At 38.6% G+C, this 27,443-nt stretch overlaps 1 protein-coding gene and 1 pseudogene across 3 annotated transcripts; both read left to right on the top strand.

Annotated features, from left to right (window-relative positions):
- LOC100339520 (choline-phosphate cytidylyltransferase A pseudogene) lies at nucleotides 1-1,436 on the top strand (annotated as a pseudogene).
- A 3,526-nt stretch (nucleotides 1,437-4,962) lies between these two features.
- On the top strand, nucleotides 4,963-20,830 carry LOC100339772 (putative P2Y purinoceptor 10). Of its 3 annotated transcripts, XR_011385481.1 has the most exons (4): nucleotides 4,963-5,098; nucleotides 7,655-7,713; nucleotides 13,994-14,116; nucleotides 16,407-18,857. XR_011385481.1 is itself a non-coding variant. In XM_070066811.1 (3 exons), the coding sequence occupies exon 3, from the start codon at nucleotides 19,822-19,824 to the stop codon at nucleotides 20,806-20,808; it is 987 nt and encodes a 328-aa protein (XP_069922912.1). In that variant the 5' UTR covers nucleotides 5,001-5,098; nucleotides 7,655-7,713; nucleotides 19,773-19,821; the 3' UTR covers nucleotides 20,809-20,830. The 3 variants fall into 3 exon arrangements, 2 of the variants coding, with proteins under 2 accessions (XP_008271184.1, XP_069922912.1); XM_070066811.1 differs by lacking the exons at nucleotides 13,994-14,116; nucleotides 16,407-18,857 and adding an exon at nucleotides 19,773-20,830 and having other exon boundaries at nucleotides 5,001-5,098; XM_008272962.4 differs by lacking the exons at nucleotides 7,655-7,713; nucleotides 13,994-14,116; nucleotides 16,407-18,857 and adding an exon at nucleotides 19,773-20,830 and having other exon boundaries at nucleotides 4,967-5,098.
- Nucleotides 20,831-27,443: the final 6,613 nt, after the last annotated feature.

Raw genomic sequence — 27,443 nt, 5'->3', positions numbered from 1 at the left:
ATGGATGGAATTCCTTCAAAAGTACAAAGCTGTCCAGTTGGCTTATGGCAGCCAGCTCCTTTTTATGATGAAATTAATGTTAACTTTAGTAAAGCCCTATGCCAGCTAACCATGGAAGAAGGCAACAGGGGAACTCCTTGTGAATGGTGTGTGAGATTTTATGCAGATGGAATATTTGATTTATTTGACTCTGGTCATGCCCAGGCTCTGATAGAAGCAAACACCCTTTGAGTTAAAACACAACTTCAAAGGCTTCATGGTGATGAATGAAAATGAGCACTACAACACAGTGCAACACTGCTGCTACATGGATGAGGTGGTGAGAAATGCCCGTTGAACCCTGACACTCCAGTTCCTGGCAGAACACAGGACTGATTTCTTAACCCATAACTATATCCTTTGTTCTTCTGCTGGGAGTAATGATTTTTTAAAGATTTATTTATTTATTTATTTGAAAGTCAAAGTTACACAGAGATAGAAGAAGAAGAAGAAGAAGAAGAAGAAGAAGAAGAAGAAGAAGAAGAAGAAGAAGAAGAAGAAGAAGAAAGAGAGAGAGAGAGAGAGAGGTCTTCCATCCGCTGGTTCACTCCTCAATTGGCCGCAACAGCCAGAGCTGCACCGATCAGAAGCCAGGAGCCAGGAGCCAGGAGCCAGGAGCCAGGAGCCAGGAGCCAGGAGCCAGGAGCCAGGAGCTTTTTCCAGGTCTCCTATGCGGGTGCAGGGGCCCAAGGACTTGGGCCATCTTCTACTGCTTTCCCAGGCCATAGCAGAGAGCTGGATCAGAAGTGGAGCAGCTGGGTCTCAAACCAATGCCCATATGGGATGCCAGCACACAGGTGGTGGCTTTACCTGCTATGCCACAGCACTGGCCCCAGGATTAATGATTTTTATAAGCACATCCAAAAGGCAGTCACGTTTGCTTCAACACAGAGGACAAAAGTTGTATCTACATCAGACATCAACACCAGAATTGTCTGCAACTATGAGTGTACTTGAGACAAAACCTACAGAGAGACTACACAGCAAAGGAGCTCAATGTCAACTTCATCAATGAGAAAAAAAAAAAAAACACTTGCAGGAATGGGTTGATTAAATAGAGAAGAAGGTGAAAGATGTGGAGGAAAAGTCAAAATAATTTGTTCAGAAGGTGGAGGAAGAAAGCATTGACCTCATTCAGAAATGGGAAAAGAAGTCCCAAGAATTCACTGGACGTTTCTTGCCAATCTTTGGTCCAGAAGCAGCACTGAAACATATACTGAAAGACAGAAAAGAGCATCAACCCAAAGCAGAGTCCCAGCAGCCACCCTACTTGTGAAGACTCCCCACCTTTCTTTCCAATGACCCTTTGCTGGCAAGACTTCCCAACTGTCTCCCCAGCAAATGTCTCCAAGTACAAGGCTGCAGCCTATCATATCAGGGAGAATGAAGAACCCTAAGCTTTCATTTCTCCTTTCCACTCCTGTCCCTTTGTTCCATTACTTTCAGATGATTTCTGTTGAATTTCAAATTGTCATCCCAACACTAAACCTAAGGACATCTACAAAGGAAAGACAGTTGGGGCAAGAGGACCTAGGAATCAACAAATCAAAATATCCTTCAAGAGATATCAATCACCCACAATAAAAAGGAGGCTGTCAGTACCTTAGAAGCCTGTTCTACCTCCATTTACCCTCCCCAAAGACTTTGCTTTACTGTTTATGTTCATGTGATTTTGACGAGGAAATTGTCATTTTCATTAATTTTGTTTTAAAGTTAGTCCTTCAAATATAGCAAGTAGAACTACAAAACAAGTTCAAATATCCAGAGACAAAGAATAGAACAGTGTTTATCATGGCCAGATATGGGTGTGGGGGATGAAATCGATGTATGTCAAAAGTTACAAAATAGAAGATTCAGAGGATTAACAAGTCTAGAAATCCAATATACAACACCAGGATTGCAGTTACTACAATTGTATTGTATTAAGGATTTTTGTTAACTAAGTAGAATTCAGTTACCCTTCTGACAGAAGAAAAGTGAGTTGTGAGATATGAAGATCATGTGAGATGGCAAATATGTTTGCTTCACTCTAGTAACTTTACTGTCTACAAGAAACCTATAATGTTATATTGTAAACTTAAAAAAAACCTTTACCTTTGTTACATCTTTATTATATTAAATATCTTTTTAATTTATATTATCTTGCTGTACTATGTGTGCTTTTAAATCCTCTTTAATCCTTTTTGGAACAATAGTGGGATCAAAAAGTAAGTAAATAAATAAATAAATAAAGGATAGAATAAGCTGTGACACCAATTTTTTCTGTATTAGATTTAATGAAGAAGAATTGCTCAATATTTCTGTTTTCCATCACCATTCTAGGCAACTCACAGATATCATCTCAATTCTTCAAACAATCCTATGGAATAGCTCCAATAACTGCCAAAATCTCAGAAACACAATTCAAATTAACAAGAGGACAACCTCTCCTTAAACTGTTCCCTACATCTAGAGTGCTCTTTTCCCAAGCCTTTCATTTCTAGGCTAGTAAGTTAAGCAGTTATATTCAAGTATTATCATCTTATTAATACTGAAAACTGCTTGAGAGTAAAGATTATGTTTGACTCATTTCTGTATTCTGAACTAGTCTAGGACAAGACTCATAAATAATTATTGAATTAAAAAGTGAGGGAAGGGGTAAATTTATAAAATGTTCAGTGAATGCATGAGTAAATGAATAAACTATTGATTGCAGAGTCTCCTTACAGTGTATTAAAATTTTGGTCAGTATGTACAATGTCTATGGGCCTAAAGGAAAATCATACAACTGGGGACCATAGTCTCAGCCAAGCTTGACAGTAGTTCTGACAAGCAAAGTGTACAAGGCAGCCTCAAACTCTTTGGCGTGAAAAGACCACATTCTGAACTCCGAGCCTGGAGTTGGAAAGAGCTTTCTGGGTAATATCATACAAAAAGGAGAAAAAGAAATTACTGTGAGTTAGGTCAAAGAGTAGCATTTTGATTCATGATTAAGGCTGATTAAGGAAGAAGCTCTCCTAGAACCAGAACAATTAAAGAATTAGGTGGAGCCACACCAAACACTCAGAAATGTCCAATGCAAATCACAAGGACATCAAGAGATGCATTGGAAACTAAGCTTGGGTGTTTGATGAAAAGTCCATGACTTGTGAGGACTGGCAAAGAGAGAGGGTTCTTATCCTGGCTGAGGTATGTCAAATGAAACAAGCTTAACCTTGCAGTCCCCTTCCTAATTCTGATTTCATGTATTTATCCAGCCCTAATCTGTTGTTAATTTAGTTTTCTGACTTGGCATCCCTACTGAAAAGAGAATACACTGACAGGCCAACACACATCTCAGTGCATTTGGCAGTTCTGTTTCTCTCCATAAATTATTAAATTGGCTTTCTGGTACAAATCTGTCCCCTGTGAGTTTGGGCAATGTAAGACAGTTTTTCTAGGGTATGATTATTCCCTGAACAAAGAAATTTCCAGAACTGTTGAGCTTTGATGCCAAACTTTTGGGGGTAAGAGAGAAAAGGAACCCTTTCCTGATAACGAGCTGTCATCACCACATCTCACATTTATTTCACAAATAACACCTTAACATTGCTAGACAAAGCCTGTCAGCTTACCTCATTTCTCTCTTGCATGCAAGTAGTCTATCCTGCCATTGGCCCCAAAAAGGGAAGCAAATGAAGATAGGGTATAAATTTCCCAACTCAAGTAGTTTTGATGTTAATTGGAAGAAACAAAGCGGTATACAAACCAAAAAAACTTATAATCTAACAGTCACCTGCAATTTCCAGGAGAGAGTCTTCTAGTTATTGGGTATGACTGATGGTCTAGGAATCATTACTACTTGAAATCAATAATTATCCTATTCATAAGAATAAAAAGTACTCAGTTGGGGCTGGTATTGTGGCACAGTAGATTAAGCCACTGTCTATATCACAGGCCATCCCATATGAGCACCAGTTAAAATCCCAGCCACTCCAATTTTGATCCATCTGTCTGCTAATCTGTCTGTGAAAGCAGCAGAAGATGGCTCAAGTGCCTGGGTCCCTGTCACCTGTGTAGAGACCTGGATAGAGCTCCAGGCTCCTGGCTGTGGCCTGGTCCAGCCCTGGGCTTTGGAGCCATTTGAGAGTAAACCAGGGCATAGAAAATTCTCTCTCTCTCTCTCTCTCTCTCTCTCTCTCTCTCTCTTCCTCTCTCCCCTCTGTGTGTGTATATCTCCCTCTTTCTCTGTAACTCTTTCAAATAGACAAAAATTTTTTTTAAAGTACTCAGTTGTCTCTTTTTGCCCATTGTTCTGAATTCTTCTCTTCCTCTGAAAGTTTACTTTGATTGGTGGATTGTGTCTTCTCTGGAAAAAAATTATGATTTGGTATTTCAAAGGCTTTTTGTCTGGTCTCTCCTAGACTAGCAATAGATTAGGAATAATAGCTAATGTTGAGGACATTATTCATTACTATATTCTGTGTTTCCTAGGAGGACCCAAGATTCCTATCTGATTTTATTATCTCAAAAAACTATATTTTCCTACTCATTTAATTTGATTTTTATGTATACTCACTGTGTAATTAGTCATATATCTCTTTTCACACTGTCTTCTAAAAATCCTGATTTAAAGGAGTTGCAGCTATGCTGTTCTTAGGTAAATGCTATAGTTCTTAGGTAAATGCTCTTCAGATTTTGACTGAAAATCCCATCTTCCCATGGAACCTACTGGAATCTAGTGAGATAGATAGGCATGTGGGCTGTTGTGTAAACAGAGAGTATGGAGAAAATTGAGGAAGGCTGACATATACAGTCATTATTTGAGTGCGCATAGCCCTTGACACTCTGCTCTTTGAATTTCTCTGCACCAATGAAATGAAAAAGAAATAAAACAAGAGTAGCGTCATTTGCTCAAGGGACTTACCTTCTGTCCGTGCAAATAAGGTTTCTGTGGTGAGACAACAAGTGTAATCAACTTCCTCTTTCAACAACAATTTTTTTTCAGTTATCAGCAGGATCTGTGTCACTCAGAGCTAAGCTTTTTTACCTCTAGATTCATGCAAAGAAAGAAGAGTGTTTATTCCAGCTGAACTCCAAGGTAAGTTAGAGCCTACCTATTTACCGAAATTGGTGGTTTCTTGTGGGAGGTTTGGTGGGAGAATACAGATCAAGACAGAGACCAATGTGCGGGCCATTATCTGAATTGAAATTTTCCCCAGTTTCTCATCTCAGATTTCTTATAGCAGGAGCAACGCTGACTGCCCTTGAGTCTGACCAGCATCCAAAGATAAGGTGAATGCTGTCAGTCCTTACCATTATTCCAGGATCATGGAGTCTTTGATGTAGCCTGTTTTTGCTGAGAGCTCTTTGTAGACCAGGACCAAGAAGAGGGCACAAAATTATAAGAGCATACTTCGATAGTCATTGGTACAACTCACAATATTAAGGCAATAAAAAAGGATTTGAATTTCTGCTCTGTATATCTTAGTTAAATAGCAAAGGAAGATGTATGGGTATAAAATCCTTGCTTTGGTAAGTTTAGCATTTAAAAATATTGAGATCAATGGTAAATTCTTCCCAGAAAGAGAAAAGAAAATCAGATCATGGATTTTGGAGCTCAAAGTGTGTTCAGAGACCAAAACTTTCAAAATTCATAGGGGGAAAAAAAACTGAGAGCCAATGAAGTGAAGGTACTTGTGGTCATCAAGCTACTTAGTGGCAGAGCTGCAACTAGTACAAGGAACTCATGTTCCCTTTCCCCTAATGTAAAGGTCATCTACCAGACAATACTTACAAATGTATTTGTTTCCCCATTTGGTTTTAGATTAGGAAAGTATAGACTATCTTAGATGATTACAGAGTCTGCTCAGAGGGGTCACTTGATTTTTTGAAAACTACTTTTTGACCCAAGGTTAATCATACTGGATAGCAGAGCCCAAAAGTGAAGCTTTGTTAGTAATTATTGATATCAATATGAGTTGCAGTGCCTCTCTAGCTCTGGGCTGAGATGACCGAGACAAAATGAGACTTGCAGTTGGAGTCCCTAAAGGTGGACTCTGCCAAGTCAATTAGCAGCAGGTTCAGTCTAGATAGAATAACAGACTTTGTTGTGCTTTTATGGGGAGTAGTCTCAGTTCCAAGGATCCTTGTGTGGATATTTCTATTTTGGTTGGTCAGGGGGATGTGATGAATCATTGTCATTTCTTTTAATCGAGGACTTTATGTCAGCAATTGCAACACAGTAAAGTTATTCACTTCTGAAACTATGCGATACGCTCATAAAGTAGAAAATGGTATAACCTATACTGGGAATCAGGTCATACTACAGGGAAATTTATTTATTTATTTTTTTTGGTAGTGATTCCTGTTGAATAAAGGCTTGTAGCTTAAATGCATTTCCTTTTTTGGGCTAAACTAGGAAAGGTGTTGAGTTCAAGTTATACAAGACTACCTGGGTTCTAGCAGTAAGAGTTAAAAAAATTAACTAAAAAATGAGCAGATTTCTGTGTGGTTTTGGGTTTTTCTTGGTAGCTAGTTTTATTTGAGGTGAGATATTTGGAGTGCTAAGAGGCAGGCCATGCTGCTAGCAAAGAGAACACAGCTATTGTGAAACTACTCTTTCTTTAAAAGTTCCAATAATCAGAGAGACAGATGTCAAGGAAGTCATGCTTGATTTCAAAACTTGCCTTCATTGGCAGAGTGATGAAGTAGATAGACCAGTATACAAGAAGTGAAGAGGTCTGGATTATAGTTCGAGTTCTGCCTATGACTCACAGTGTGGCTCTGGGCAAGTGGCTTTATTGCAATGATTCTCAGTAACCTCACCTCTAATAATAGGAGAGGGCTTAGAATTGAGGGTCTCTAATTTCCTTCCTAACAATAAAATTATTTGATCCTTAGCTGCCAGGTACCTGAGGAGAGTCATATGTCATGAAGTGGTGAATACTGGGGCCATGGCAGAAGATTTTAACTAGATAGGAACTTCTGAAAATGGAGTTCAGGTCTCCAAAAGAATCTAATAACTTTTCCCAATGGCCATTATATTTCTTTCATAATATATTACACAAGAGCTTCAACCTTTAGAGTACAAAGTATTTTACACTTTTTTAAATTTAAATAAATTTTACACTTTTGAGATTTAAATTAAAATTTTACATTTTTACCTAAATGCTAAAACACAAACAAGGAAATGGTTTCTGAAATCTGATTTCCACAATGACAATGATGCTTAATCAACATTCCTCGAAGTTTTAAAGCCAAGGCTCCTTTTGAGAAACATAAAAATTTCACTACAAGATTATTGCAGAATTGCCTCCCTAGGAACCAGACCCTGGGCGTATAGAAAGATGTGTTCCATCACACTGAGTATTCTGAGTCCAATATCTAAAAAGATATTAAGGATTTGTAATTTCAGCAGTTTGCATTATAGGGACAATAATTTTGCTTTCCAATTATATTTATTATAGTAGGGAATATTTTAAGGAACATATGTTTTGCACACTCCCACCTTAAGAATTAGTACTTAGGACCTTCTAGCCATGTTTAATAACTATGCTTTTTGGGGGAATTTTTTAAACCAATCTCTGCAAGATTATGCTATGAACTAGTAAAGAGGAAAGGAACTCACATTTATTTAATGCTTACTGTCCATCAGGCAAGAAAATGGATACTTTCACATAATTTTTCATTTGATCTTCCCAATGATCTCCAAAGGTGAGACATGATTCTACTAAGAGCATAATTCTTTTCAACTATAAATGTTGCTGAATTTGTCCTTCCTCCTAAAACATCAAAACTTCAATAAAGATTTATTCAAGGAATTTCAAATTTAAACTTCAAAATATTAGTTCATGAGTTATCCAATTGCTTTAATTCATTTTAAGTATAAAATAAATGTCATTTTCTATAATTAACAGAAAATATGTCTAAACTTGCATAATATATCCGAATTTTTGTGCTCTGACATCAAACAGGGTTACTTGGAGTTAATCTGAATTAATTCAGGAAACAGCAGCATCTCCAATTCTAGTTGCTATACTTTGACTCTAAATGTAAATGATTGAATGAAGAATTTCATGGTTATGAAGATTAGACTGGCTTGGGTAATTTACGTGGAACTGGTAAGAAAAGGCAAAAACAAATTAAGTTCCCAAATGCCCTGGAAAAGTTGTCCCTGGAGAGTGGGAAGGATTCCCATCAGTAAGTTTCTTTTTCTGTTTAATATCTCCTCCCAAGATAAGAAGCCACAGACTGGCCCTATCAACAAATAAGATAAGTAAACTTGATAAATATGTTTATTTAGTGGTATTAGTGACCTAATGGTGAGAGATCAAAAGATGGAAAGGATTTAAAGGGTTAAAACTTGTAAGGTTGCTTTTAGGGAAAGAACAGTCACCTTGCTCCCAAACCTAAGAACCTATGCTCCACACTCCTGATTCTATCATTTGCTAACTTTCAAGCAGTTTGTATTATAGGAGCAATAATTTTGTTTTTAAAATGATTGTTTTCCAAATTAATTATAATAGAGTATGCTTTTTTCAAGTAACACATATTCTACCCTTCCACTTTAAGAATTGTTCTACAGGTTGTAATTGTTTCTCTTAACTATAGTTTTCAACAATTTTCTAAACCCAGAAAAGTATAAGCTCCAGTGCATCCGCATGTAAATGAGATCACTTCTTTGAGCCTCATTTTCCTAATCTGTAAAACCGGGATGGTATGCCCTGATGTGTTCATTGATAATGCATGTTATTTTTAATATTGTTTAATGGCAATCATACACACACACACACACACACACACATACACATTAGGTCTACAAAAACTTCATGAAAAACACATTATGAAAACATATGCATGGCTTCAATTTTTTTCACCAAAATAAACTTTTCTTTTAATTCCATTTCTACAAACTTTTTGATGTACCCTCATTTATACACACACACACACACACACACACACACACACATAGGGTCTTCAAAAAAGTCATGGAAAATGTGTATTATGAAAAAGCTATACATGCATGTAAAATATTTTTCACCAAAATAAGCTTATATTTTGAATTCATTTTCCATGAATTTTAAAAATACACTTATAGATGTATAAAATGTTTTGTAAAATAAAAACCCGCATGCTGGTTGAGGGGATGGTAGTTGTATTAGTGGTGTACATGGCATTGCTGGTGCTATAAGCTAGAGGTATAGATTGAGAGGGACAATGCTCACAAAATCATGCCAAGTTTGAGACAGAAGATAGTTGAAGCTCATCTAGTTCAAATCATCTTATTTTAACAATGAGGAATATAAAGGGTTTATCAGAGTCACACAAGAGATGCTATTTGAACAGTTACTTGAATTCATGTCTCTTAGCTTCAAATCCAGCACTTTTTTCAATATATTCTATTACATTTGAGTCTTTCCTATCCTACAGTTTTTGCCCCGTTCAACTCACTGTTGTTATAAAGAAATTAATTTTTTCAGTACTTCTATTCACAGATCTATTATGATTTGGGCTCATAATCAAAACTCCATAAAGATCCTTGGCTCAGATATAATCCCACTCTGACACCTGGTGGGCAATAATTGACATATATGCATAGTATATGTACATAGAATTGCTAGGATTAGAAGTGGGGACAATGGTTTCTTCATCTTTGAGGGAAAGTCTTATTCACACAAATGCCACTTTAAAATATCTTTCATTCACTTCAGCCAGTTTTTTGGATAAGGAGAATTTCAGCTTTCTTCCTGTACGAAGAGCCTTATTACAACTAAAATAATAACAACTCTTGGACTTTGAGAGAGCCATTTAATCCTGATGATACATCATTTTCTAATCTGTAAAGGGGTATAATTATAATAAACTCATTGTTCTTACATGGCAATGTGTACCCTGGTCAGAACACTATAAACTGAATATGCCAAGAGATTACTTCAATAAACTGATATTGGAGGCATTGAGATTTCTGCTCTTTTCTCTGTCCTCTGAAGGCTCTCAACCATATAATTATGGAGTGGAGTAAACTTGTGCATATATGTATACCACCTGGAAGTACATTGATAAATAAAAGAATAGAAGTGAGAAAAGGGAAGAATTGTGAGCAACTACGTTAAGGAGTTTACTTAACAAAATAAGGGAGGGGACAAAGAACTAGAATAAGGTGCATAGACAAGAGGAGAAACATTTTGGAGGTTAAGGAGACTTAATGACAAAGACCAACCTGAGAGTCAGAATAGCATGATGGTCCAGGAGAGAAAAGAGATGATTAATTAAAGAGTATCTTGAGAGAGGTAAGAAGAGTATGGGAATTCATCTTGAGCAATAGGAAAGGTAGCTGTGTTGGAAGTGAGAAGAGTACAGTTGTAGAAAAGATTGTGTTGGAGGGGACAATAGGTTAAACTGAGTTATTTTTTGTCCAAGAACTTCAATCTGTGAAGTAATGGGCAAGACAACTGTTGACAAAGATGGGAGATAAGAGAGCAGGGGAGAGAGGAGAAAGGAGCAGTAGAATTGGGAAGGTGCTGAATAGTCCCATTGGAAATAGGAGAAGGTACTAATCAGGTGCACATGAAAATAGGCAATAGTAAAACATTTTAGGCTAGAGATCATTAATTTTAGTTGTAGCATTGCAAATTGACTGGCATTTTTCTTAGTTTTATGATTTTATTCAGTTATTTATTTTGAGAGAGAGAGAGAATCTTTCTCCCATCTTCCAGTTTACTTTTAGACACCTTCAACAGCTGAGGCTGTACCAGACTGAAACCAAGAGCTTGGAATTCAATTGGGTTTCTCACACAGGTGTCAGGGGTCCAACTACTTTAGTAGTCATATGCTAACTTGCAGGGTGTACATTAGCAGGAAGCTGCAATGAGGAGCAGACCTGGCACTCTGCAACACAGGCACTCTGATATGGGATGAAGGCATCCTAAACAGCTGCTGAGTTGCCCTGTCAAATGCCTGCCTCAACTCTGATATTTTTAATATGGAAATTCAGCCATTTGAGTAGTAAGAAAGAAAGTGGGCTGTGGACGTGATCTGGAATTAGAGGCTTGCCAGGGTAGTGCAGCAGAAAGGAGGACAAGGAAGTTGTGGGTTTTTGCATGAGAATGGTTAGACTAACCTAGGCTGGGTAGAAGAGGAAGTACGGTGGTGAGGACGTTAAGCGAAAATGGGAAAAATGGAAGAGGTTCAGACATTTAAGATCTCTGGGAGTGTGGTGTAAGTCAGTAGGGTGCAATTTGTAACATACCTCAGTGATTATAATGTTAGAGAAAAAAAAAAAACTTTTGAAGAGTCAGAACGTAATGCAGCTAGGCAGAAAGTACAGATTTGGAAAGCTGAAATAAGGAAGGGAATAATTGGTTCAGATTGTAAGGTGAGTGCCATATTTGAAAATGTTTTGGAGAAAGTACAAAAATTAGGATATCTTTTTCACACTTTTTTAATGAAAGATGGCCCAAGTGCTTGGGTCCCTGCCACCGATGTGGGAGAACCAGATGGAGCTGCTGGCTTCTGGTTTCAGTCTGGTCCAGGTCTGGCTGTTGTGGAATTTTCACTCTCTCCCTCTCCCTTCTCTCCCTCTCCCTTCTCTCCCTCTCCCTCTCCCTCTCCCTCTCCCTCTCCCTCTCCCTCTCCCTCTCCCTCTCCCTCTCCCTCTCCCTCTCCCTCTCTTCTTCTTCCTCTTATTTGTCAGTCTGTATTTCTGACACATAAATAGATCTTTAAAAATTTATTATCTTCTCTCCATGCCTAGTCCAGAGATCATTTTGTATCACCTTCATGGTTGCAGCAGTAAGGTGAACAAACAGCTATCCTATTTGCATTGGATTGTCATGGGTTTACTGCTGAAAATCCTATGTTTCAGGAAATGATCAGTCAAGGCCAACCTGGACTGTTGGTCACACTACTTACTTCCAACTGATTTGAACTGCATGTGCCCATCTTTCCAATCCATTTTCCGCATTGCTACAAGAGTGATCCTTCTAAAACACAAGTGTGGTGATAAATCATTTCTTTTCAGATTCTCCATTACCCTTCAAACTGCACTTCTAATATTCCTCTTCTGGGCAGGCTTTACTTCTGCTTCCCGGACAATTTCTTTATTACCTCTTTCACAGTAAGTTTTAAAAATTCTTATGGTAGTTATTCTTTTTAACGTTTTATTTATTTTTGTTTAAAAGTAAGAGAGAGAGAGAGAGAAAGAGAGAGAGAATATCACCCATCCACTGGTTCACTCTTCAAATAATTGTAATAACCAGATTTGTGTCAGGCTGAAGCCAGGAGCCAGTAACTCCATCCAGGTCTCCCACATGTGTGGCAGGTACCCAAGTTCTTCAGACGTCACTTGTTACCTCCCAGAGTATACATTAGCAGGAAACTGGATTGGAAGTGGAGTGGGAAGCCAAACCCTGGAACTCCAACAGAGAATGTAGGCATTCCAGTGTATTAACCGCTGCACCACCAACCCCAGTTACTTATTCATAGATCTGTCTCTCCCTAGTGACTGCAAATCACTTCACCATCCTTAGCAATCAGCAGATAGGGTACACACATAACAGAACATTTACTTGCTCCATAACATCATGAATTGTTATGCCTCAGAAGAATGATGTTGATAATAATCAATACAGACTGATTATTCAATAAGAATTTCTTAAAGAGATGAAGTTTGACCATAATTTGAAGGGCTACTAGTATTTTTATAGATTGATGGATAACTCAGGTAAAGTAAGGTTAATTTTATCTCTTCCTTGGCCACCATCATTATTTTTATTTCCAACTCTATGCCTATGGGAATCAGTAAGAGAATGCAGATGGTACAGTACAAATATCATGTGTGATTTGAAATTCTCTTGGAGTTTGATAGGGGCCATCTGATAGGATAGGAAGAACACTGAATAAGAAGTTTATAAAACCGGATTTTTAAAAATATTTTATTTATTTGAAACTCAGAGTTACACAGATACAGAAGGCGAGTCAGAAAGAGCGAGAGGTCTTCCATCCGCTGGTTCACTCCCCAGTTGGCTGCAACGGCCAGAGCTGCGCCAATCCAAAGGCAGGAGCCAGGAGCTTCTTTGTCTCCCAAGTGGGTGCAGGGGCCCAAGGACTTGGGCCATCTTGCACTGCTTTCCCAGGCCATAACAGAGAGCTGGATTGGGAGTGGAGCAGCCAGGGCTCCAAACAGAGCCCATATGGGATGCTGGCATGATAGGCGGCGGCTTTACTCGCTAGGCCACAGCACCGGCCCCCAAATTTGCTTCTTATACTGCTTCCACCACAACCTAACTGTGACCTTGAACAAGGTACTAAGGTTTTCTTGATTAAATGTTTTTATCATTTAAAGCTATGCTAGAGTAGTTATTGGTACGTATCCTATTTACCTCACTAGGCTAACATTAGGGCTTTTAATCTTCTATGCCTTTCATCTATTTTTTTTTTTTTCACTAGTGTGGTGTTGGAAATTTCTTAATGTTTTCCTAAAAACAAAAGAAGTTTCTCATGGCCAGATGCTATGGTGGGTGATTCTATATTCTCCACAGATTCCAACAAGGGGGCCACAGGTTGGAGCTTATTAAATACATGGTAATTTATTGATATGCCCCATGGTATCAAGATTCCTCAAGAAGCCATGGAAAAAAGTAAATTGAGCTATTTTCCTTTGATGTTACTTTCTAAGTAAAAAGAGCTTTGGGGACTACCAGTGTAGCTTCCCATTCCAGGTCCCCTGTGTAGGTGAGTATGAAATCATTTGTTGATGAGATGAGGCAGTTGCACTCTTAATAGTGACAAGCACTGCCACCACCAAAAACCAAAAAAATGTGATGCCTTTGGAATTAAATCACAAGAACTGCCCTCTTCCTATGATCCAGTGTTGCCCTCTTCCTATGATCTAGTGTTGGTGATAACCTGAGATCCTGTGCTATGCTTGTTTATATCCATAGGCTATGACTGACCACTTGTGATTTTTAAATTGATTCCTTTGCACTTTCCTCAGACCTCTACATGCATGAATTTCCTGAATTGGAAAGGGCAAGTGGATGTTAAAAAGCTCACATCAGAAAACAACATTTTAGAGGAACCAGGAAGCAACAGAAATGGATTAAGTTGATACTTCAAGGTTTTCATTTTTGCTAAATATTTCTAAATAAGAGTATTGAACTATTGTGTATGTAATTCAATGTAATTGTACAAATATTCATTGCATGGTTAGTATGCAGCAGGCTAGATTCTGGCTATATGATGAACAAAACATCTTTTATGGCACTAATTTAGTTAACAGTATAGTGGTTGAAATAGTCAATAAGCAAGGGAATAAACACATAAACTGCAAATGTATGTGCTATAAAAAATAACAGAGTATGAGAGTATGTAGTGATATAGTTGATAGTAAAGTTCCCTTTGACTTGCAAGCTGCAATTAAAAGGAACCAGACTTGTGAAAGTTTGTGAGAAGAGAATCCTTGGCAGAGGGAATAACATATGCAGAATCCTTTGTCAGAACAAAATTTTGGTTTGTACTAACAACTTAAAACATCTGAAAGTACTAAAATATAGAGAATGAGGGATAGAATGGAAAGATATAATATTTAAGGATAGAGGAATATATATATATATATATATGTGGCCTTTAGGCCACAGTGAGAAGTTTGGACTCAGTAATAAAAGCAATAGAGAATCAGCAAGGGATTTTAAGCAGGAAAATGGCATGATGTATCAAAAAAAAAAAGATTATCTGGATCACAGTGTGGAAAGGGTTAGTAAGGGTGAGACAATGCAGTTCCTGCTCTGAAGGCATGCAAAATTTAATTAAAGAGAAAAATATGTTAAGAAAATTTTTAGTAAGTGTAATAAGTGCCATGATAGAAGTAAGAGTCTTCAGAGACAAGCATGAGTTCTAATTCTAATGCATTACCTCTATCTACCCTGTACAGCTATTATGATTTCAGAATGACTTATTTAAGCTTTTTGAGACTCAATTTCATTTGTAATATGGAAGTAATCAGTGCTTCTGTTTAGCCTATAAATAAATGGTAGCCTTCAATGAATTGCAACCATATTTAATGTTAGTGTTAGGCATGATTTAGGGAATAGATCACAGGGAGCAAGACTGGAATGAAGGAATTATCATAAGGCAACTATCACAGTGGTTCAAATCAGTGGTATTAGTGGCCTGGATTAGAATGGCGATAGGGGTGGAGATGGATTGGAGAGCTTTTTAAGAGTATATCACCACACTCACTTCGGCAGCACGTATACTAAAAAGAGAGAATCACTTGGTTTAATGGTTGGGTATGGGGGAAAATCTAGTTAACAAGAAAAGGAATGACTCAGCAATTTTTTACAGTTTGAATGTGTGAAGGGCCAGTCATGAAACTGATTGACAAGATAGCACAGATTCAAGAGTGAATCTCCAATCTCACATCCTTGTATATACGAGACAGAAACCAAATATATGTTTGCATTGAAGAGGAGAGAGATTGACAACACAAGAGAGACAAATCATCCAGAAATAATCAACAATAGAGCCAGTGTTAGAGGTATGAAAGAGAAAGAGAGAGATGGAGACAGAGCGAGAAAAGGAATGCAGTCTGGCTTTAATTCTTCCACCCAATATTTTCCTGTTAGTGGTTTCTTAGACTGTTCTCCTTTCTTAAGTTTCAGAAGTAACACAAATTGTCCATGGTAAGCTAAACATTGCCTCCTAGGAGAATCTGTATTTCTGCCTAACCCAAAATAAATTCCCTCTGCCTTTAGCTGCCATGGAGATTTTACATGTAATTGTCACTAATAAGATTTTGGGAAAATTCCTTCCTACTTTCACTCAAATCTGGAATAGAGAAGAAGTTTTTGAAAGTACAGTATGCAAATCTGTAGGCTCACTAGGAACTGTGACTTGCAGAGGTATAAAAACCAACAATAAAAACAAAGGTGTGAATGTGACCTCTAGTTTGCTGTTCTCACATAATCAAGGCTCTTATTTAACACAGAGGTGCAAACAGCACATGTTCCTTTAGTAAGTGAAACTTTCTACACCTAGGAAGCCAAAACAAACAGTCATGTCTGTTAAGTGCAAAAGTGGAAGAATGATTTGAGAGGATGTGAGCTGTTTTTAGTTTTTGAAATTGTAATGCCTCTTCATTTGCTGGCTCACAGCCTCTGCATTAATAATAGATGAGAATAGAGGCAGTGCCAATTCTGAAGTCAAAATCAGTGCTGGGAAGGGATGGTCAATGTGTATGTGGACAGTATTTGGTTTTATCCTGACAGCCTAACTGAGTGAATACTAGTGTTATAAGATCATAAGGTATGGGGTCGGCACTGTGGTGTAGCGGGTAAAGCTACAGCCTGCAGTGCCGGCATCCCATATGGGCACTGGTTTGAGGCCCGGCTGTTCCACTTCCAATACAGCTCTCTGTTATGGCCTGGGAAAGCAGTAGAAGATGGCCCAAGTCCTTGGGCCCCTGCACCCACGTGGGAGACCCGGAGGAAGCTCCTGGCTCCTGGATTCAGATGGGCGCAGCTCTGGTTATTGCGGCCAACTGGGGAGTGAACCATTGGATGGAAGACCTCTCTCTCTCTCTCTCTGCCTCACCTTCTCTCTGTGTGTAACTCTGACTTTTAAGTAAATAAATAAATCTTTAAAAAATATCATAAGGTACTACTTTGGAATTAAAAAGGCTCTGCCAACCGTGTGTTCTTCACATGTCCAACAAATGACAGTTAAACTGGCTGCATTCCACTAAGTAGTCCCTCCTATTCACGGAAAGGCAAGTGGCATAGTGGAAACAGTATACAATTTGGAACAATCCAGGCATTACAGTATATCTGACCTTTACCACTTTCTAGTTTTGTTATTTTAGTCAATTTAGTCAATTTACTGAATCACTCTAAACCTTAGTTTCCTCATTGACCTTTTGAGAGTAATAATTCCTACTTCTTAGGATGGTTATGAGAAGTAAGTCAGGTAATACATGTGAAAACTCCCATTGAAGATTCCAGGGCACATTTGTGACGGTCATAGTATGACAGTCATTTCCTGGCTTTCCACCTGTGAGCATTCCTCCACTCTAAGTCATACATACACAGGCAAGATGACTGTGACTCTTTGGGGCATACCACAGATCATAGGCCAAGGAAGGAGGTTGAAATAGAAGAGGAAGGAAAATTAAAGTACTCTTTAGAGAAATAACAGCTTACTACTTTAAAAAAAGATTTATTTATTTATTTGAAAAGCAGAGTTAAAGAAAAAGAAGGACACACACACACACACACACACAAAGAGAGCAAGAGCGAGAGCTAGAGAGAAAGAGAGCGAGAGAGAGAGGGCACATTTCCACTCGCTGGCTCAGTTCCCAAATAAGTGCAAGGGCCATAGTTGGGCCTGGTTGCGGCCAAGAGCCTGGAATTCCACCAGAGGTCTCCCATGTGGGTGTCAGGGGCCATCTTCCACTGCTTTCTCAGGCACACTAGCAGGGAGCTGAATCAGAGATAGGGCAGCAGGGACTTGAACTAGTGCCCATATGGAATGCCAATGTTGCACTTGGTGGCATTACCTACTGAACCACAAGGCTGGCCCCAAATCAATGGTTTTTCATCTGTGAACTCATCACTTGGGGTTCTGTTCTTTTATCACATCTCTTTTTATTAGAGCAAGACTAAACATGTTATGGAAAGCCACCCTGCTACTAAAAAAGAATAATCTAAAATGAGGTTACTGCTTTGTAATTACAACAAAACAAAACGAAATAAAAATAGTAAAAAACAATTACTTTCTCACTTTATTTCTTCTACTTCTAGCTTTAAATTCAATAAACATTCCTGTAATACAAAAATGAGGAGATTGGTGTTTGTGTGGAGATAATACATCTTGTCCACCCATCTGCAATCTCAGGGCTTTCATTGATTAGCCATGTGGCCATGATAAACTCTTCTCCTTGGGTCTGCCTTCTACTTTTATTAAATGGCGGCTGAAATACATGATTTCCGAAAGTCTTTCCTAGTGTGAAATTCTACAAGATATTTAAAGTAATCAGTATATTTCTCTCTTACTGTTCTTGCCTGCTAGAAGCCTGCGTAATTCCATGCACAGTCCTTGTGAAGCCCTAAATACTACCCTCCCCGTGTTCTAATATAATATATAAAAATACATATTAAATCATTAAATATTATTAAGTTGTTTCAAAAATTCTTCCTTTATAATAATTACTTCAATGAATAAAACCACATTAACTCTTAGAGTGCTTCCACAATTTTTTTTGTGACCGCTTGTTGCTAATACTCTAAGCAATGTTCACTGTAACCACTGGATAATCTCCAAAGCTAATGATACCACACAAATCCAGAATCCCTCTTATGGGGAAAATTTACCTTTTCCCTTCCAAAGTTACATGAGAGAGAGTACCCTTAGTTCAACTTTAAATTAATATTCTATTGAAGTACTTCATATAGGTTTGGAATGAGACCCAAGTCAAGGGAGAGACAAACTTCAGGAGAACCTTAGAGTCACAAGCTACTGTGATATAATAATAAACATTCCATGTTTCCTGGTCCTGAAAATCAGCGATGACACTAGGGGTGAAGGCTCAAGGGGAAGGAATATTTTCCAAGTACTGGGGTGCCAAGGTAGGAAGCCAGTACCTCATGTAAAAGTAGCAAAGGAGAAGTAAAGGGACCCAAAAAATGAAGCTGAACTTCTAACATAGCAACCGGGATAAAGTGAGCAATAATCACTCTAACCAAGGTTTTTTTTTGTAAACTTTTATTTAGGAAAAATAAATTTCCAAAGTACAGTTTATGGATTACAATGGCTTCCCCCCCATAACTTCCCTCCCATCCACACCCCTCCCATCTCCCACTCCCTCTCCCATTCCATTCACATCAAGATTCATTTTTAATTATCTTTATATACAGAAGATCAATTCAGTATATATTAAGTAAAGATTTCATCAGTTTGCATCCACAGAGAAACACAAAGTGTAAAATACTGTTTTAGTACTAGTTATAGCATTACTTCACATTGGACAACACATTAAAGACAGAGATCCCACATGAGGAGTAAGTACACAGTGACTCCTGTTGTTGACTTAACAATTTGACACTCTTGTTTATGGTGTCAGTAATCTCCCTGGGCTCTAGTCATGAGTTTCCAAGGCTATGGAGGCCTTTTGAGTTCACTGACTTCGATCTTATTTAGACAAGGCCATAGTCAAAGTGGAAGTTCTCTCTTCCCTTCAGAAAAAGGTACCTCCTTCTTTGATGGCCAGTTCTTTCTACTGGGATCTCTTTCATTTTTTTTTGCCAAAGTGTCTTGGCTTTCCACGCCTAAAATACTCTCATGGGCTCTTCAGCCAGATTCGAATGCTTTAAGGGCTGATTCTGAGGCCAGAGTGCTGTTTAGGACATCTGCCATTCTATGAGTCTGCTGTGTATCCTGCTAACCAAGGTTTTGAGAAAAATAAATTTGGAAGCAAAAGAAGTTTACTCAAATGATACACTTTCTATGGTGAGAAAAATATACTAGTTCAAGATATCCTTGCTTTCAAGACATAACTTAGCAAATTTGGGAGTGAGTTTTTTGGGACAATTCCATGTTTTCCTAGCTGATTCATTGGGTGATCTTGGATCTATGATATAGAGTCTTTGAACTCTGGCTTCTTCACCTGTATACAAGGCCCTTTTAATTATAATATTCTGCCTCGTAAGTATAAAATAGAGAAATGGATGCTGGATAAAGAAATAGTTAACCATTATACTCTATTCCTTTGCTTTTGGCAGGTGTCATAAATCTACAGCTTACCTTGATGAATATACTGAAATACTCAAGATGGGTAGCAATGGTACCAGTAATGCTGAGACTGGCTGCAATGTTACCAATGTAACATTTCACTACTCCTTGTATGCAACCACCTATATCCTCATATTCATACCTGGTCTTCTGGCCAACAGTGTGGCCCTGTGGGTTCTGTGCCGTTTCATCGGAAGGAAAAATAAAGCCATCATTTTCATGATCAACCTCTCCGTGGCTGACCTTGCTCACGTGCTGTCCTTGCCCCTCCGGATTTACTATTACATCAGCCACCACTGGCCTTTCCAGAGGGCCGTTTGCCTGCTGTGCTTCTACCTGAAGTATCTCAACATGTATGCCAGCATTTTCTTCCTGACGTGCATCAGTCTTCAGAGGTGCTTCTTTCTCCTCAAGCCCTTCAGGGCCAGAAACTGGAAGCGGAGGTACGATGTGGGCATCAGTGCTGCCATCTGGGTCGTCGTGGGGACTGCCTGCTTGCCGTTTCCCATCTTAAGAAGCACAGACTTGGTCAACAACAGTGTATCCTGCTTTGCTGATCTTGGTTACAAGCAAATGAATGCAGTGGCTTTGGTTGGATTAATTTCAGTTGCCGAGCTTGCAGGGTTTGTAATCCCAGTGGTAATCATTGCATGGTGTACCTGGAAAACAACTATATCCTTGCGACAGCCACTAGTGGCTTTTCAAGGTATCAACGAGAGGCCAAAAGCATTGAGGATGGTTTTCATGTGTGCTGCAGTCTTCTTCATCTGTTTTATTCCCTACCATATTAACTTCATTTTTTACATTATGGTAAAGGAAGGCATCATTACCAATTGTTCCATTATCCAAAGCACGCTGTATTTCCACCCTTTCTGTCTGTGCCTTGCAAGTCTTTGCTGCCTTTTGGATCCAATTCTCTATTACTTCACAGCCTCAGAGTTTCGTGATCAACTGTCTCGGCATGGTAGCTCTGTGATACGTTCCCGCCTCATGAGCAAAGAGAGTGGCTCATCAATGATTGGTTAAAAATAAAATAACTCTGAAATCATGACTTTGTTTATCTCTGTTCCTTGGCTTTTTCCGAAGATCAGAATTACCAACTTCTTTAATTGAACTTGGAAACAATAGAGATAAATGTTTTCTTGTATGATAGTTATGATCACAGGAGGGGGATGGTGGAGGCTCAGTGAAAATATGGGAGAGGAGGGGAAGATAGCATTTACCTGTTTCCTTTTTGAAATTCAAGGCACTTTCTTAGTGAAGAGTCATAGATCAAGTTTTCACAGATGGTTCCAAGCAAATAGAACTTGGATACTTTCATCTTAAACACTTCTACAGTAAATATGTTATTAAGATACAGTAAATACAAGGATCTGTTTCTAGCATATGAATTAAATCCCTTTCCTCTTTTTTTTTTTTTTTTGACAGGCAGAGTGGACAGTGAGAGAGAGAGAGACAGAGAGAAAGGTCTTCCTTTTGCCGTTGGTTCACCCTCCAATGGCTGCCGCGGCCCGCGCGCTGCGGCCGGCACATCGCGCTGATCCAAAGCCAGGAGCCAGGTGCTTATCCTGGTCTCCCATGGGGTGCAGGGCCCAAGCACTTGGGCCATCCTCCACTGCACTCCCGGGCCACAGCAGAGAGCTGGCCTGAAAGAGGGGCAACCGGGACAGAATCCGGCGCCCCGACCGGGACTAGAACCTGGGGTGCCGGTGCCGCAAGGTGGAGAAATCCCTTTCCTCTTAAGACCTTGATTTATAAATTGGAGTAAAAATCTCCAGTCTTTGAAGAAATATATGCATAAGTTTCAGGATCACAAACCTGCTATTGAAGGAAGACCATGGATATACATTCATTCATTACAAATCCATCATATGTTTATTGTGTTCTGTATTGCCGCTTTAAGTTTCTTTCATAGCATTTGATCTGGGACTTTGAATAAACCTGTAGAATTTTCCAAAGCAAATGAATAAATGGAGGCTCAAAGAGATTAAGTAACTTGCCTAAAGAAAAAAAAACAGTAGTGAGCCAAAATGTGTCTGGTACATACCACATATGCTTAAGTTATCCCCTCTATTTGAACTGTTGCTTGTGTTAGATTGATACTAAATTTAACTCCAATGGTGAAGACACAGAATAAAGCTAAGCCACATGAAACCAAGACCATTTAAACACAAATTGTATTATCTGAAACATCCGTGAATTGTAGGATTGGGGTATCAGGTTTCAAGCTACAAGTTCTCAAGTGATAAATGGACACATTGTCCTATTATTGTCCCAGTCTGCAGAGTCTTGAAATAAGGAGTACAGGAGGCACAAACAGCTCATTATTTCCCCCCCAAAAAAACCTATATTTTAAAGCTAAATGCAGGCTATACAATCCCCATATGTACATGAAAGAAATAAAACGATAAAGCTGAGCAATAGGAATGGGTGTTTGGCATGTGGTTAAGACACTGATTGGGACACCACATCTCACCATCAGAGTGCCTGGGCTCAAGGTCCAGTTCCGTTCCCAATTCCAGCTTACTACTAATGCACACCCTAGGAGACAGCAGTGATTGCTCAAGTGGTTGGTTTCTACCACCCACGTGGGAGACCTGGATTGAGTTTCCAGTTTCTGGCCCCAGCCTGCTCCAGTCCTGGCTTTGTAAGCCAGCAATTGGGAGATCTTTGTTTGACTATATATCTACAACTGTCTTTCAAATAACTAAATAAAAAAATCACTCTAAGCAAACTTGTGTTTAAGAGACTTTAAGACGCTTTTCTGTGAGCGGAACTCACTGAATTACTTTAGAAAAATATAATCATCAATTCATGAATAAATAGGAAAAATGGATTGTTTGTCTCTTAGCAATCTTATCTTGGTGTTTCCAAAGGTTATGGGTATGATTTCTGCATCATTCTGGAGAATTGGAATACAAACAATCCCTCAGCTGGTCAGGTTGGCATTTATTAACTCAGTTCAACACTGTCATCTTTCATGTCCTCAATTTAAATAGAATAGATGTTTGATGTGCAGGAAGGAGAAGAAAAGTGGCAGTCCTCAGAATATCAATTTGAACAGAATGGCTACGAAAGAGGAATAAGAAACAACCAAAAAAAAAAAAAAGGAAGTTTTTTTAAAGAATCAGGTTTTGGGGGAGTTTAATTATAAAGTAATAAAACTGGTTTTCTTACATATTAGTAACATGAATCTGAAAGCATTGCCTAAAGAGGGTGTCCAGATGTGCTTGGATTTCATCTCAGCATTATCAGAATGACTGTATGGAAAGCCCCACTCTAAGAAGATGGCTTTGACCCGAATCCTGCTGTGCCTGTGGAGAAAAGGAACCTCAGCTATCAGGAGTCATATTTTATATCATCTCCTTTCAAATGATCGTAAAGAAATTGTGCTTCAAACATAGGATTTGTGAATTAATGAGCAAATAAAATGATGCGTCTTTCACTTTGACCACTATTTGAGAAGACTCTGAGTTTTTTTCTGACATACAAATCCCTGATATGGTGAGAGAGAGAAAACATCTTAGATGTTTTCTAAGCTGGGGAACCTTACCTAACGTGAGGGAGAAAGATGACAGTGGTTGAAATGATGAGATGGCAGCTCCAGAAATCAGCAAGGCTGCTTTATGGTATTGTAATAAGTAACCACTTTAAGAGTTATCCCTACGCTTGCCACAGGGATGTGATGTGAGACAAAGAGGACAGCAAAGGACAAATCCTACTGTTGGTTTTTCAAAAAGTCAAAAATAAAGCCCTGCATTTTCCCCAATAATCTACAAGGCAACTGTCAAAACCCAGAAACCATTCAGCATATCCTAACACTGATGAAAGGTTTCTTAATCTTCTGAAAGCTTTGGTAGGAATGGGAAATAATTTAGTGAAAATAGGAGGGATATAAGTTTTACAATAAATCTGACCTTACGTGCAAAATATGTGTAATTTACTTTTAGAAAATTTTAAATATTTTTTTTCTTTTTTTTTAACTTTTATTTAATGAATATAAATTTCCAAAGTACAGCTTATGGATTACAATGGCTTCCCCCCACCATAACTTCCCTCCCACCTGCAACCCTCCCCTTACCCACTCACTCTCCCCTTCCATTCACATCAAGATTCATTTTCGATTCTCTTTATGTACAGAAGGTCAGTTTAGCATACATTAAGTAAAGATTTCAACAGTTTGCTCCCACACAGAAACATAAAGTGAAAAATACTGTTTGAGTACTAGTTATAGCATTAAATCACAATGTACAGCACACTAAGGACAAAGATCCTACATGAGGAGTAAGTGCACAGTGACTCCTGTTGTTGACTTAACAAATTGACACTCTTGTTTATGGCCTCAGTAATCACCCTAGGCTCTTGTCATGAGCTGCCAAGGCTATGGAAGCCCCCTGAGTTGGCAGGCAGAGTTAGACAGTGAGAGAGAGAGACAGAGAGAAAGGTCTTCCTTTTTCCGTTGGTTCACCACCCCCCCAAGTGGCCCATACGGCCGTTGCGTTACAGCCGGCGCACTGCGCTAATCTAAAGCCAGGAGCCACGTGCTTCTCCTGGTCTTCCATGTGGATGCACGGCCCAAGCACTTGGGCCATCCTCCACTGCACTCCCCCCAGGCCACAGCAGAGAGCTGGACTGGAAGAGGAGCAACCGGGACAGAATCCAGCGCCCCAACCAGGACTAGAACCTGGAGTGCTGGCACCACAGACTGAAGATTAGCCTATTGAGCCGCGACGCTGGCAAAAATAACTTCTATTTTCATCAATGTATTGCTTTGTCCAAGTAAATTTTATGTGCATCGTTTTGAAAGTGTAGAATTGAAAAAACATGCAAAACAACTGGCTTTACAGAAACTGAATTTCAAAAAGAGTACTAAGGAGAAAGACAGAGTAGCCAAATTTTGGGAGCTGTTAGCATAGATCTAGTCCTCGATCTTTTAGAGGGTGGATTTTCATTACCCGTGAAATTGCATTTCGACTGTGACTCACATGATAGAAACATTTCAAATTGGCACTAAATATAGAGGAAGTGTCAGCATTCTTGTTGGAGTCCCTCCTATACCAAGAATGGAAAGAGGAAAAAGTCAGAAGGTGAGCAGTACTACACCCTTTAGTTTAACTAGAAATGCAAAGAGGATAAATAATTAATGAGGTTAGAAAACTTAGAGGCCCAGAATATGGAAGCCTTTATAGAATTTGGCCTCATGTGTGACTCAATGTGCATTTTAGAAATAATGGAAATTTAAAAAAGCTTGTATGTAACAGGTCTTGAGAAACTGATTGGACATAAAATATAGCCAAAAACTTTTGATGAGTATACAGCATTGTTTACACATTCATTCTGAGGTTTGGATTATATAGATAATTCCATAAATATCGCATGGATAATCAAAAATATACTACACATGTCCTAGCATCCTTTGAGTCTAACTATATGAGGGGCTTTACATGGATTGTCATATTTAATTCTCACAACAACCCCATGATATAGGTATTATAATTACCACAATTTCAAGACAAAAACAAACCAACCTATGGAAAGGTTAAGTAACTTACCAAGAATATACAGCTAAGAAATATTAGTGCTAAGATTTTTAATTCTGGAAATCTGAGTGCAGAGCTCAGGTGCTTAATTACTATATTATTTGTCTATATATTACTGAACAGAATGAATTTTATAGATAATATTCTCATTTTTAGGTGGCTTTCCTTTTCATCCAACAAAGCCATACAAATAGAATGTTGTGATAATTGCATAAGGGTGTCCTTAACATTTTCAACATTCTAAAACTTCCTTTTAAAATATGTACAACTATAATCTGTCAATTTACAATAAAGTTTTAAAAATTAGATCTAATTTATAAATAAATTTTATCACACTTCTCTTTAACTGTTTACTAATCTCTTATGCAGCATAGTCCTGGGAATTATAGTAAATGAATATATGATGAGGTAGATAGCCTCAGCGATAAGTAAACATTTTTTTGTAAAGGAAGAACTTGAAAACACACACTAAAATCTTAAATTTAGTCACTTTTTGGATATATAATTATGAGTAATTGCTGACTTCCAATTTATATTTTTCTGATTTTCCAGAATTTCTTTGGTAAACAAATTATTATTTATTTATTTTTTTTGACAGGCAGAGTGTTCACCCTCCAATGGCTGTCGTGGCTGGCGCGCTGCGGCTGGCGCAACAAGCTGATCTGATGGCAGGAGCCAGGTGCTTATCCTGGTCTCCATGGGGTGCAGGGCCCAAGGACTGGGCCATCCTCCACTGCACTCTCTGGCCACAGCAGAGAGCTGGCCTGGAAGAGGGGCAACCGGGACAGAATCCAACGCCCCGACCGGGACTAGAACCCGGTGTGCTGGCGCCGCAAGGCGGAGGATTAGCCTAGTGAGCCATGGCGCTGGTGACAAATTATTTTCTTAATATTTATTTACTTATCTGAAAGAAAAAGTGACAGAGAAAGAGGGACAAACAGAAAGACATCTTCTATCTGCTGAGTCACTCCCCAAATATCTGCAACTGGCAGGGCTGGGCCAGGCTGAAGCCAGGAAACATGAACTCCATCTTGGTATTCCACATGGGTGGCAGGGACCCAAGCACATAGACCATCTTCCACTGCTTTCCCAGGCACATGAGCCAAGAGCTGGATCTGAAGCTGAACGTCTGTGACTCACACTGGGACTCATATGGGATGTTGGCATTTCAGGCAGCAGCTTAACTGGCTATGCCACAAGGCCAGCCCCAACAAACTATTTTCAATCAGAAAATTTAGAAAGTGTGAGTTGGTAATTAGGTATTGATGAAAAATACAATTTCTTCAGAACAAATAAAGTTTTGGAAACAGATTTAAAAAATAAAGGGCAAGTATTTAGTGTGGCAGTTAAGATGTCATTTGGGGTGCCTGCATTCCATATTGGGGTAGCTGATGGGAGTCCTGGCTGCTCCACTTCTGATCCAGCTTCTTGCCAGTGCCCACTCTGGGAATCAGGCAGTGATGGCTCAAGTACTTGGGTTCCTGCCACCCACATGGACAGCCAGATGGAGTTCCTGCCCCTGGTTTTAGTCTGGCCCAGCCCCAGATGTTATGGGTATTAGAGGAGTGAACCAGCAGATGGAAAATTCTCTTTCTCTCTCTTGATCTGCTTTTCAAATAAAATACAAACAAATAAAACTTCAAAAAGAAATCAGTAATACATAACAGATAGTTGGTAGACATTAAATCATGTAAAAAGGGATGGAATATTTATAAACATGGATGGAATATTTATAAAAGCTTATTAAATGTTAGATCATAAAGACAGCTTTAGATGCAAAAAAGAGTAATTATTCATAGAGCATTACATGGTCAAAATTATAATTATGAAGAACGTAATAGCAGAAAATAGAAAGGACACAAAATAAACAACATGAGATAAAAATCTAAAAATAATGATTATCTCATTGAAATGGATAATTTTGTTTAAAATAATTATCAAAACAAGCAAGAATAGACATTGTAAACAGTTGACTACATAATTAATTAAGAAAAGTGTTAAAAGCTATTCCACTAAAAGCAATTATTCTTGGTTTATTTAAAAGAAATTCAACAAATGCCCAATTTCCATTTCTCATAAGTACTCCTAAAATCTAGAAACAGAGGTAAACTTTGAATTTAT

Source organism: Oryctolagus cuniculus, chromosome X (assembly GCF_964237555.1).
Source record: "Oryctolagus cuniculus chromosome X, mOryCun1.1, whole genome shotgun sequence".
NCBI lineage: Eukaryota > Metazoa > Chordata > Mammalia > Lagomorpha > Leporidae > Oryctolagus > Oryctolagus cuniculus.
Note: the sequence above shows the minus strand (reverse complement) of the source record. Positions and strands in the feature narration are given on the sequence as shown.

Coding starts and splice junctions, on each gene's coding strand:
- LOC100339772 (XM_008272962.4), top strand. CDS start 19,822: ATGGGTAGCAATGGTACCAGTAATGCTGAGACTGGCTGCAATGTTACC.